Consider the following 13198-nt stretch of genomic DNA (forward strand, 5'->3'; position numbering starts at 1 on the left):
ATATTTTGAGAGAGAGAGAGAGAGGGAGATACTATTTTCATGTAACTTTTATTAGTGTATTAATTGTTTTTTTAGTTAATCTCTTACTGTTCTTAATTTATAAATTGAACTTTATAAGTATGTATGTATAGGAAAAAACATAGTATATCTACGATTCAGTACAACCTGTGGTTTCAGGCATCTATCTGGAGTCTTGGAACATATCCCCTGTAGATAAGGGGGATCTCCTCTACTTTAGCCTATCTTTTTGTGGTATAGCTTGAACCATATGAAATGGATAACTTTTATCTATGTAAATTAGTTTCACATGACACCTAATATTTAACATCTTGCTCAGTTTCCAACAATTGCACCAGGGGATTTATGTATTTTGGTTGTTGGCTTCATTCTCTGTCAGTGTCTCTGTCATTGTCTCTGACAATGTCTCTGCCTTCACAGGTATTTACAAAAATAATTACAATTCACCGATAACTGATAAAGAAGATATAAATATAGTAGATAACTTATAGCTGGGGAGGCATCAAATACCATTTCATGAACTCTAGGTAATATGTGTTTATATTTATGATGGACCTTTTCAGTAGGGTTTAACCAAATACAGATTAGCTTGTGGCTAAGTCATATGGAATTCATTTCTCTAGGGGAAATAACCTGGTGAAAGTTGTAAATATAATAAATTCTATTTGGCTGGGATAATAGACTGTTTTAGGGCAGGAGAGGGAGATAAGGTTGTTTAGAGATCACATAAAATATTCAGTGATGAAAATTTCATGAAAGAATATTTATTCAAATAATTTTGTAGCCAAGATGGAAAAAAGCCTTTTCATTCTTAGTTCCATTTTCCTCCACCCCTTTTGGCCTTTTCTTTAATTACTATTTTCTTTTTCCATCCGTTATATTTTGTCTTTTTCTTAAGTTATTACCTGTTTACAAAAGAAAACTTGTGGCTAAATTATATGGCACTGAATGGATGGTTATTGTACATTTCTTCTCTACTAAGAGATAATTCTTTGGCAGTGAGTTAGAATTGATTTGGAAGAATCTTACCATGAGCCCAGTTAAGCCATGGAACTGGAAGTACAGTAGACTGTTTGTTTACTCACCCAGTTCTAAAACTAGGGTACTACTAAGTGGACTCCTTCCAGTACATGTTAGTTGAGGTTGAGTTAGGTGCCTATAGTCTTGTCGGATACATAAAGCATGTGGAAGCGGATCTGATACTGTTGTCTACCTTTAGTTTAACAAGTAATCATTTTAAAAATAGCAAACTTTTGAAATATTAAAAGAAAAAAAAAAGGCTTGCTCTCCTGCTCCATTTACAGTGGCATGAAAAGAACCTCCTTTATAATTTAATACTTCCAAAATAATTTTTCATACCCTTCATAATGTACCCTGGTAATATTTGATGGCTCATTATAATCAGATTGCTGAAAATGTAGAACATGGAGGGTGGTTCAGGGTGGTCTTTATCTTTAAAGGGACAAAAATTTGAACAATGAAAGGATATGACAAGGATAGTCACCGAGGTATGAGATTCCTTGACTTGTCAGGCAGCTAGGATAGTCTAGAATTACTTGTATATCGTTAGAACATAACCCCATGAGAGTGACAGTTTCTAGTTTTATTTTTTGTCATAGCCCTGGCTCCTAGAGAAAAAAATGTCTGGTTTTTTAATAAAAGTAGGCGCTCAGTAAATGAGCCAACTGAATGTTTATGACAGCCATTTGAGAAAAGATATATATAAATGTAGATATTTATATATATCCATGAATGTGAATCAAAGGAAACTTCCTACAGTACAGGCAGACCTGGAGGCTTTGCCCAGGATTGTGCAGGATTCCCCACAATTTTCTCAGCTCTTGTCCTTCACATCAAAAAGTATTCCACAGAAGTCTCATTTGAGATGTTCTGTGAAGAGAGAGAGCTCTGTGACCAGTTGAATTTAGTAAACACTGTATCATATCCCACACCTTACAGATGGTGGTTAAAAGCTCTTGAGAAATTGCTTGTCAGCATTTCCTAAACTTGTACACCCTGGTAACCTGTTTTTAGTGCGATGGATGACACCTTTGACATCCCACAGATTTTTATTCAGTGGAACAAGCACACTCCAGGAAAATACTACTATACAGAATCTGTGGTGTTACTAATGCCTCTAGGGAGTGATTTGATTTAGAAAATCACTTTAGAAGATGTAAAGTTTTAATAATAGTAAAATATAATTGAGCATGGTCAATCTGTTGGCTGAGAAGTCATCTGATGACAGGAATGTGTGATATATATCATCAACTCACTCATCTCTCCTTATAGCATGATTAAGCTGATGCCGATTACAAATTTTCTTTTTGTAAGGTCCTGTTTTCTCTCACTGTAGAGATTAGGAATTGTAATTAATGACATTGTAGTATTAAATAGTAAAAGGGAACCTGTTGATTTTTTATAGGTATTCTGTGCAAACAAAATGAGTTTATTCAGATTTAGCTGCCTTAAATCAATTCAAGATTTCCAAAATCCTTGTTTTAATGCTTCCAGTTACATGTCTTCAATTAATAGTGGTACATGCTTTGTATAATGTATGCACAATTCTTACCCATTTAACAAAAATGTGAGTACTTACCATATGCTAAGAACCACCATTTGAAGTACCAGGTGAACAAAACAAGGCAAGATCACTGCTTTGGAGATTTCACAGAGAATGGGATGCAGGTAACAAAAATGAATATCAAAATAGTAAACAGTACTGTAAGGATAAATTAAGTCATATGAGAGAGGAAAAGGAGATACAACACAAGCCATACATACTACTTTGGAATGATTTTTATTGGTAACCAATTATCCATCTTTTAAGATTCATAAATTAATCTGTAATGTCTGTTTAAGAAGATAAGGGAAGTTTTTTTGAGTAAGGAATCTTTTAGTTTCTCTATTTCAAGACAATAGAATAGGGTAATTTGGCAGGTGGGCTCTGGCTTTCCCTTTCCTTTAAAAGGCAGTTTTGTGTTTTTAAGAAAAGCTACTTCCCAGCTGGTAGCAAGGTAGAAAAAATAAATCACAGGAGTCCCCTAGATGCTTTCTTTTGTTTTTTTTTTTTCTCAATTTGTAGACTCTATTATTAGCAAATTTCCCTGTAAAGCTATATGTCATTCACAAGTTCATAGATTTGTTTTTACTGTTTCAAATGACAAGATACATTTTCTAAATGAGATGAATTATATCAGTTTACTCAGTGAAGTTCATTTTTTCAGTTGCAATATTGTATAACACTTTATTAATTCTTGTTCTTTATAATGTAACTCTTGAACCTTATGGACCTTAGGCTTTCCCCATATGTTGAAGAGGACACTTGGACAAAATCTCTATAGTCTTTTCTAACTAGTTAGTTATATAATTTCAAGTTAAATTTTTACTCCAGTGTTTTTATACTTTGAAGCACATAACTGGAGTAAAAATTCTCAAAATACCCACCCCTCAAGTGATAGGAATATTATTAAGCAGATATTTTCTTCTGCTTATAGGAAATTACAATACTCTACTCTTGTAAAATCATGAACTAAGATATGTCATAAAAACAATGTATACATAGATTGCATGGGAGATCTCATACTTTAGTACCCAACACTCCAGCATTGCCAAAAACTATGCAGTATTCCTAAGAGGCAATCCTATCTAATTCTAATTCTGTATCAAGGTCTATCAATTGCATAGCTCACAGGTAATAAAGTGGCTTTGAGTTCAAGACAATCATGGCTTGGAATGAGTCACGGTTATAGAAAATACAGGGCACAGTAGTAGCCTCATGTGACAAGTATAAACTACATCAAGCACAGGTGTTAGGGGTTATGGAAAGTCTACTGGGGTTAATTAGGACTCTTAATTTCTTAATCTCTACAAAGCTGTGACTACCTCAAGCTAGATATATAACTTTTCAGTGTGATCTATAAAATGGATGTAAATTTTCAGTCATTAAATAGGTATCACGTACCTGGTTACGTGCCATAGAATGTATTGTATTAGATGCAACAGCAAATAATAAAGCTGAATGACATATGAACCTTCAGGAATTTAAAAAGTAGGTAAGCTAATGATTTTTATCAATATAGAAAATCAGGCATGTTTATATTCCCAAACATTTGTATGTTTATTCTTACTCACTCATAGTAATGCAGGAAGATTTATGCCTTATTTTGTTTTATGTAGTGTCAGTAGTTGTTAATTGGAAAGAAGAGTAAATTAGGAAGACAGGAAGCTTGCATAGTACTTATGGTCTGCCTTTGAGTGAGCCATACAATACTCTTGAGCTTTTATTTCTTCAGAAGTATAGGACTACTTTTCAAAAAATTTTTTTGGGACAGGGTCTTGCTCTGTCACCCAGGTTGGAGTGCAGTGGCACCCCTGTAGCTCGCTGCAGCCTTGAACTCTCTGGGCTCAAGCGATCCTCCTGCCTCAGCCTCCTAAAGTGCTGGTATTACAGGCATGAGTCACCGTACCTGGCCAAGGACTACATTATTTTTTAAGATCCTGACCAGCTTTAAAAGATTATGAACCACTTCTAAATATAGGATTTTGCTTTGACTACCAGTTAGTTGTACTGTTTACAAGGGAGTTCAATTTTTAATTGAATCAGTTTGAATCTTTACATCATATAATTTTATCTGACCTTCATTCCCACCATCCAAAACAAGGGAATATTGGAGTATGTCAAGAAACTTATTTTGGCATAAATTCATAATCTCAGAAAGTCCAGGCTAATCATAATACAGAAAATATCTTCCATAGGTGCCTGTTTTGTGGGTAATTTTTGCTAAGACAGTTTGTTTCTTCTGGAAAAATATTTTCCCAAATTTAAAATTGTTTTTGGAAAGAAGTAACCAGAGTAATTAACCCCTCCCTGCCAACCAGGTTCAACAGGTGAAGCAATTATGAAAATGGTCTTTGTAAGTAATTCCAGATTTCTCAATGTAGGGATTTAGAGAAGCCCTGATATATGGATACAGGGTTTTTCATAGAGAGGCACACAACAAAAAGGGGTCAAGTAAGGTAATTGAAAATTAAAGACTAGAGCCATGGGATTGTCTAAGGTAAGAATTGAGGTTTAAAACTTGCAGTTCCATTGAACAAATAAGACTACCTTTTGCCTGTGCTGTTTTAAAGTGTTTGATTGCCCATCCCAGACCAGGAGAGATACAGATATGTGTCCGTGAACAAATAACCTTACCTCTTTGGACCTCAGTTTCCTCGGTGTCACGTTTGCAGTATGGCAAGTTGCTGTAACAAATAGAAACTTACAAGTATTCTGAGAGCAGTTTTGTTGACATACTATTTTGTTCCCTTGCTGAGTGTAACAAAGAAAAAAACAGGGAAGAGTAATAAGCAGTAGCTTCCAGAGTGTAGGTATCTTGATGCTTGAATCTCTGTTGGTAATTACTGGAACTAAAGCTCTGACATTGAGAAGACTACAGCAGCCAGACTTTGAGTTTTCTGATCTTTCTTTCTTTCTTCCCCACACTGATGACAATAAAGGAGGAAAGACAAATGGATCTGAGCCTGAGGACCTGGTTCTTTTCATTTGGAGAACTGGACAGTTGATGGATGTGCTTCCTGTTTCTAGTTGAGAGCTGAAGCATTTGCCAGGCCCACTGGTCAAGGCTCTGGGTCTTGATGTTCTCTATCCAAAGAGAACTGATGCTCAGAGGAACTCTTGCTGTTCCTCAGTCCCTGTCTTGAACTGTCAGTGTAAGACAGGAAGACCAGAAGGTAGAGGAATGCTTTATAAGAATTAAAATGTAGGGCAAAAGGGCTAAAGTATAAATAAAAAACAGAATGCCTACCATTTTTTTAAGTACTGTTTGAAAACCTCACAGACCTTTTCTGTTTGAACTCAGTAACAATCTGTTGAATTGTAACTGTTGTAGTCTCAGAAAGGTTAACTAACTTGCCTAGGGTCTCAGAGAATGCTGACTGGTTAGAGTCATGATTTGAACCTAAGTCTTTACCCTGCAACATCCTGCTACTACATGTAATATATTCATTCCTTAAGTGCACATGAATTTTACCTTTTCAACATATCGTTACCTTAAGAATTTTAAATCTTTTTAAAAAGGCTGGCTTCTCTATTATTAAGAAAAAGATTTTCACAGTTTGGTCAAGCAAGGTAGTGTCTGAGGCATTTTTATTTTGGTTTACTATTATCATTAACACTCCATCAGAAATATTTATAATGATAGGGCTTAGTAAGATGACGTTTGGGATTCTGAAAGATCTTTAATATAAATGTTTTCTTCCCTATATCTACCAACAATAGAATTGTTTTGCTTACAGTATCATAGCAATTATTTTTTTAAATTTGCCATGAACATTTGGACTTATGAATTTTACTTGTGAGCAGTGATATTTATTACATCACTTAACACTTAAATTTCATAGACAAGAGAAGAAAGGAAAATGGAAGCAATTTTGCAAGCTTTTGCCAGACTTGAAAAAAGAGAGAAAAGAAGAGAACAAGCCTTGGAAAGGATCAGCACAGCTAAAACTGAAGTTAAAACTGAATGTAAAGATGCACAGATTGTCAGTGATGCTGAAGTTATTCAGGTATTATTATTCAGGTCTAATTTTATTTTCATACTGAAATATCTTCAAATAAAATTTCCACACATGATTTAATTATATGTATAAAGAATTTTAAATAATGCATATTTGCCTTTTAATAGCATTTTTCAAATCCTATGGGAATTTAAACCTGAGATATAAGACTATACTTGCTTTGTTCTTTAGGGTTACCAAATTTTTGATTATGTCAATTATATATCAGAATTCATAGAAATTCTGGAAAGTTAGCTTCTGAAGTAGATTAATGCTATTATATTTGAACTTATGTATACTTAGTATCAAAAGTTCCATTATGTTGTATTTTGAACTAGGAACAAGCAAAAGAAGAAACTGCTAGCAAGCCAACTCCTGCAAAAGTAAATAGAACTAAACAGAGAAAAAGTTTTTCTCGGAGTAGGACTCACATTGGACAGCAGCGTCGGAGACACAGAACTGTCAGCATGTGTTCGGATATCCAGCCATCTTCTCCTGATATAGAAGTTACTTCACAACAAAATGATATTGAAAATACTGTACTTACAGTAGAACCAGAAACTGAAACTGCACTATCAGAAATAATTACTGAAACTGAAGTTCCAGCACTTAATAAATGTCCTACAAAGTACCCCAAAACAAAGAAGGTATGATTCTTAATAAATGTAAGAACTATTTTTTAACATCAGTGTGTCTTAATGATATTAAATAATTACATTAATATTGTAAAAATTCGATTTATAACAGAAGACATGAAGTTTTTATACTTGCAGACTTTTTTTTTAACTAATGAGAATTGCAAAACTATATAATCAGTTAATAGAAATGTCTGCATTATTGTGAAGACAGTTATATTCAGTATATCAAGACTTTTAGTAGTGTAATTCATGATTTCTTTAAATGTTTGCCTACCTTATGTACAAAATATATACTTTTCTGAACTAGTTTTAGACGTGTTATCCTTAGTTGTTTGTATTTTTTTATAAATTCCATTGTATAGGTAGATTACAAGAATTAAATGTGAAGAAACTGTTGACTTCAATTAGAATGTACTACTATGAAAATTGATAAGAGTAGTTTTATTTTTAATTTTTTTTTTTTTGAGACAGAGTCTTGCTCTGTTGCCCGGGCTAGAGTGCTGTGGCGACAGCCTAGTGAACAGCAACCTCAAACTCTCCTGCACTCAAGTGATCCTCCTGCCTTAGCTTCCCGAGTAGCTGGGATGACAGGTGCCTCCATGCCCATGCCTGGCTAATTTTTTATATTTTTAGTAGAGATGGGTTTCGCTCCTGCTCAGGTCTCGAACTCCTGACCTCAGGCGACCCTCCTGCCTCAGCCTCCCAGAGTACTAGGATTACAGGTGTGAGCCACCGGCCCGGCCAGTAAGAGTAGTTTTAGATCAGCTTATTAATGAAAATCTTTGGAAGGACTACCGTCAGACTTAATGAAGCAATTACGGGAAACTATTCACTCAATTAAACTAACCTGAGCTTTTCAGATCATAAATAACAGAACATCCTGTGAAGCTTTTCTTTTTTTCCCCACTCTGACTAGAGTATAGCAGAGTGGAACAGAGATACCAAAATGGTAATCGTTAGGCTCTTTGGGAAGCAGGTAGAGCATAAATGTATCTTTCTCACACACTTCTGTAACAAAGTACTTTGAAGCTTCATTTATTTTGTCTTTGTTCTTACCTAATTCAGTTACTGTAGGTAGGCTGCTAAACCGGAAGTATATTTTGAAAAATTCTAGTAAGAACTGGGATTATATTTTAATGGCAGAGGTTAGATAACTGACTTGCCACAGAGTCACAGGTTTCATTAGAAAGAAGATCTCAACACGGTTGTGTCTAATTCAAAGTCTATGTTCTCCTTATTGCACCGTGTAGCTTAAGCAAGCCAGCCAATATTTGCCTTTAACACTGAGCATTATTTTTCCCACCTGAGAGCAACAAAAAAAATAATTGCAACTTTTCTTTATGATGTGAAAAGAAAAAACTCAGGTTTAAAAGAAGTGAAACTACTTTCTTGATTACAAATAGGATGTGATCCCTACCCTTTATTAATCGACTGTTGTGGTGTGCTATACATTTATTTAAATCACTGATCTGAGATGAAGTCTCCTGCATGCCTCCCTCATCTGAGATGTAGGCTTCTATATCCTATCTGATTCTCTAAAAAAGCCTCTTTTGACTGTTGGTTTTGCTTATGGTACTGTTTATTTTAAACAACCTATTGTTTGACAGACTACCAAATTATCATGATTTCCCCTAAGGGCCTCATTTAGTTTAATAATACACATATCACTTATTCTGTGCCAGATACTGTTGTAAGAGCTTTATATATGTTATTTAACTCTTTTAATCTTTACAGCGATCCTAGTTGTAGAATTAGGTTCTATTATGACCTTTCTTTTGTAGATAAAGATTGAGATATAAAAAAGTTACATAACTTGCTCACAGTCACAGGGTAAAGTGGCAAAGCCAGTATTCACCCTCCCACAGTCTGCTCCAGACTCCACGTGCTTTACTACCACATGCTATTGCTTATCCTAGAAAGGTAGTTCTGTACACACAGAAAAAGAGGGAAAGAAAAGATGCCAAAATGTTTACAGTGGTTACCTCTGGAAGACAGGATAGGTAGATTAATTTTTAATGTGTGTTTCTATATGTGTGTTTGTGTGTGGAATGTACATGAGCATACATATATATATATAAATTTTTTAATACTTCCTATAAATTACATTTATAATTAGAATTTAAAATAATACTATTTGACAACTAGATAAAGATATGAATGCCCTTACAGCAAAGCAAATGTTACTAAATAACTAGTTTTTTAAAAAGTGAGCAGTAATTTATACTTCAGGATCAGGTATATTCATATAGCTAGTAAAGACCAAATTGTGTACACTGTAAATCAAAGAATCAACAGAATTAAGGACTATGTAAATATTCAAAGCATAGGAACTTCAAGAGATATTTCAAATTCCTTAAGTCACTGATTGTCAGTGCTGACATTTTTTTTTAAATATACTGTGTGCACTGACCTTGTCTCCAGGAGATTCTGATGGGCAGACAGGGCAGAAAAACACTGCCTAAAATCAGATTTTTCTAACAGATTAAACATTTTATACCTATAATAGAAGCAGCGACAAACCTAAATTTAGTGTTTGTATTCAATAAAATGGTATTGATGTCTCCTAGTTTTCTATATTAAAAAGCTTTAGTGTCTTTTTATAATATAAATTTTACAAAAGCAACCATGTGTTTTGTTCCTATAAAATACTGGGTAAAAAATTTCAGAACATAACCAAGGAAATGTAGGATGATATATTGCTTTTTGGACATTATATATGAACGATTTAAATTACTCAATTTATCATTTTAGATATTTAGATAAAGTACAATTTCAAATCTTGTATTAGAATATTCAATAGGAGAATCTGTGCAGTTACATTTATAGTGATCCAAATTTTTCTTTTCTCTAGCACTTGGTCAATGAATGGTTAAGTGAGAAGAATGAGAAGACAGGAAAACCTTCAGACAGCCTTTCAGAAAGGCCTCTTCGAATAACTACAGATCCTGAAGTGTTAGCTACACAGCTCAATTCTTTACCAGGTCTCACTTACAGCCCCCATGTATACTCTACCCCTAAGCATTATATTAGATTCACTTCACCATTCCTTTCAGAAAAAAGGAGAAGAAAAGAACCTACTGAAAACATTTCTGGCTCATGCAAGAAGGTAAACTTTTCTTTGGATATAAAAATCTAGGATGAGCCAAATGCCAATTTCATTTCTTACTACCATTTCTGGTAGTGAAATGCTTTTGCAATCAGTTCTGTGTTTATAGGCTAAATAAACAGCTACAAATTGATTCCTGTTAATTTGTCATTCTGTGTTATTCAGAGATGGTTAAAACAAGCTCTGGAAGAAGAAAATTCAGCAATTTTACATAGATTTAATTCACCCTGTCAAGAAAGATCGAGAAGTCCTACAGTCAATGGTGAAAATAAAAGTCCACTACAATTAAATGATAGCTGTTCTCTTCCAGGTAGAATTTCTTTTCAGTATTGTTTTAGTATGAGGAATGTGGCAGGATGTATACACAGCTTTTATAACAGGCACATTTCAGTTATTGCTGTGCACTTTAGAAGAGAAGCACATCGTTATATATATTTTCTCTTCTGTCCTCCAAATTCTTTGGATGAAGATATAAGTTTGCAATACCATGTGCGTTGTTGGGGTTTATGGTTAAATTTTTAAAGGCCTGCCTAGTTTGGCTTTGGGGCTGGCTGCTTTTTAAAGATTCAAAAGGACTCTTAAAAAAAAAACCAGTTAAAGTAACATCACTACTTGTAAGATTTCTTTGACACCCCTAGGCCTATAAACCTTCAGGCAAGATGATGCTTGCTAATTGTGAAATTAACTAATTTGGGGGTGGAGAGATTGCTTTATGTTAGTACCATTTTTTTAAACCCTGAAACTTAGTTTTGGGGTGAAAGTAATCATAATTACCATTGTTGATATTTTATCTTTCCCAGAATATAATACATATTGTAGCAAATACCAGCAGTGCAATTTCTTACAGCTTATTATTTCACCAACAGATTTAACTACACCACTCAAAAAACGAAGACTTTATCACTTGCTAGATTCTGTTTATTCAGAAACCTCCACACCTACTCCTTCACCGTATGCTACACCAACTCACACAGATATTACTCCTATGGATCCATCATTTGCCACTCCTCCACGGATAAAATCGGATGATGAAACTTGTAGAAATGGTTATAAACCCATATATTCACCAGTTACCCCAGTAACTCCTGGTACACCAGGAAATACCATGCACTTTGAGGTGAGATATTAAATGAGAAAAAAAATTTCAACCCCTGGGGGTGGGGTTTAAGAGCTTCCCCCCATCTTTCAAATAAGTGTGCTGAGTGAGAGTAGAAAATAAATTTTCAAGATACTAAAACAAAATTGGTAACAAGCTTTTATATGAATTTAAATGCTTTTATTTTTACTAATATGAGGTTAACTTTCATCTTACTGACATACACGAGACTAAATGAGTAGGTGTGTATCAAACTGACCTCAAAACTAATATCTTAATATCTTATTTGAGAAATGGAAATAAAACAGGAAAGAAAGTCTAAAACCAGAGTCTGTGTAGTAGTTTCTCATTTTGTTTTCATTTCTGTAACTATTATGGATTTAGTTATATATTTTAATTTTCAATTCTAATTACTTCTTTTATATAGAATATTTCTTCCCCAGAAAGTTCTCCAGAAATAAAGAGACGCACTTACAGTCAAGAGGTAAGAAGTTACCAGAAAGGGGGTGAATTGGTGATTTTTTACTATTACCATTATTTTGCTTAAATTACTGGTAGGATTTTGAAATAATCTCAAGATGTGGTTATTTGTGTAATTTTTTTAAAAAATTCTTTAAACAGGGATATGACAGATCTTCAACTGTGTTAACATTGGGGCCTTTTAGAAATTCCAGTTTAACCGAACTGGGTCTGCAAGAAATAAAGACTATTGGTTATACCAGCCCTAGAAGTAGGACTGAAGTCAGCAGGCAGTGCCCTGGAGAAAAGGAACCTGGGTCTGATCTTCAACTGGGACTCGATGCAGTCGAGCCAACTGCCTTACATAAAACCATGGAAACGCCTGCACATGACAGGACTGAGCCTAATAGCCAACTGGACTCGACTCACTCTGGACGGGGCACAATATATTCTTCCTGGGTAAAGAGTCCTGACAGAACGGGCGTTAACTTCTCAGTGAACTCCAACTTGAGGGACCTTACACCCTCACATCAGTTGGAGGTTGGAGGAGGCTTCCGAATAAGTGAGTCCAAGTGCCTGATGCAGGATGATACTAGAGGCATGTTTATGGAAACAACTGTGTTTTGTACTTCCGAAGATGGGCTTGTATCTGGTTTCGGACGGACTGTTAATGACAATTTGATCGACGGAAGTTGCACACCCCAGAATCCACCACAAAAGAAAAAGGTTACAAATTTAACAATTTATAGTCCTTTTAATATTTTTTTCATATTACTGAGGGTAATTGGTAGTTATATGTATTACATAAGGCATTCCTTAATTTATTCAAGTTAAATTTTTTATATGTATTTTTAAACCTTTTGTAAATGCTCACTTAATTAGAAAATGTTTACAGAAAAGTAAATTCTAGTAATATGGGAAATCCTTGTAAGGAGCATGGTTTCAGAGACAGAAACCTCAAGAGTTTACTCACCAAATGAGTAACTTTTAAAAATAAGCACTCCTCAATCAAAAAAACAGACTTGAATAATATTCGTTATTACCTTTATTTTACACAGAATAGGCAGTCTTGTATAGAAGAAATGCCTTTTCCCTAATCCATAATATCTACAACATTTAGGCCATGGGTGTAAGAGAGTTTTGGAAAGTAATATAGTAATAGATAAGTATTATATATTAAATGAATTCCCTGATTTACCACCATTAGCAGACATACTGAAACATTTAGAATGCCTTATTTCAGAAGAATGGGAGAAACTGTAGCACTTATTTTGTTAGTAGGCTTATTGCTTTGCAAGTCAAAGAATTTTAGTGATGTGT

The 13198-nt window shown here is 34.4% G+C and overlaps 1 protein-coding gene across 1 annotated transcript in view; it reads left to right on the forward strand.

Moving 5' to 3' along the window:
- The window catches only part of KMT2E (lysine (K)-specific methyltransferase 2E), a 93913-nt gene that overhangs the window by 76339 nt on the left and 4376 nt on the right, over window positions 1-13198 (forward strand). The window contains exons 15-21 of the mRNA XM_012650329.1: window positions 6424-6588; window positions 6918-7226; window positions 10069-10323; window positions 10489-10633; window positions 11190-11440; window positions 11847-11903; window positions 12041-12604. Coding sequence (XP_012505783.1) covers window positions 6424-6588; window positions 6918-7226; window positions 10069-10323; window positions 10489-10633; window positions 11190-11440; window positions 11847-11903; window positions 12041-12604 — 1746 coding nt within the window. The remainder of the gene's footprint in view (window positions 1-6423; window positions 6589-6917; window positions 7227-10068; window positions 10324-10488; window positions 10634-11189; window positions 11441-11846; window positions 11904-12040; window positions 12605-13198) is intronic.

This window comes from Propithecus coquereli, unplaced genomic scaffold (assembly GCF_000956105.1).
Source record: "Propithecus coquereli isolate 6110/MARCELLA unplaced genomic scaffold, Pcoq_1.0 Scaffold32, whole genome shotgun sequence".
Classification (NCBI taxonomy): domain Eukaryota; kingdom Metazoa; phylum Chordata; class Mammalia; order Primates; family Indriidae; genus Propithecus; species Propithecus coquereli.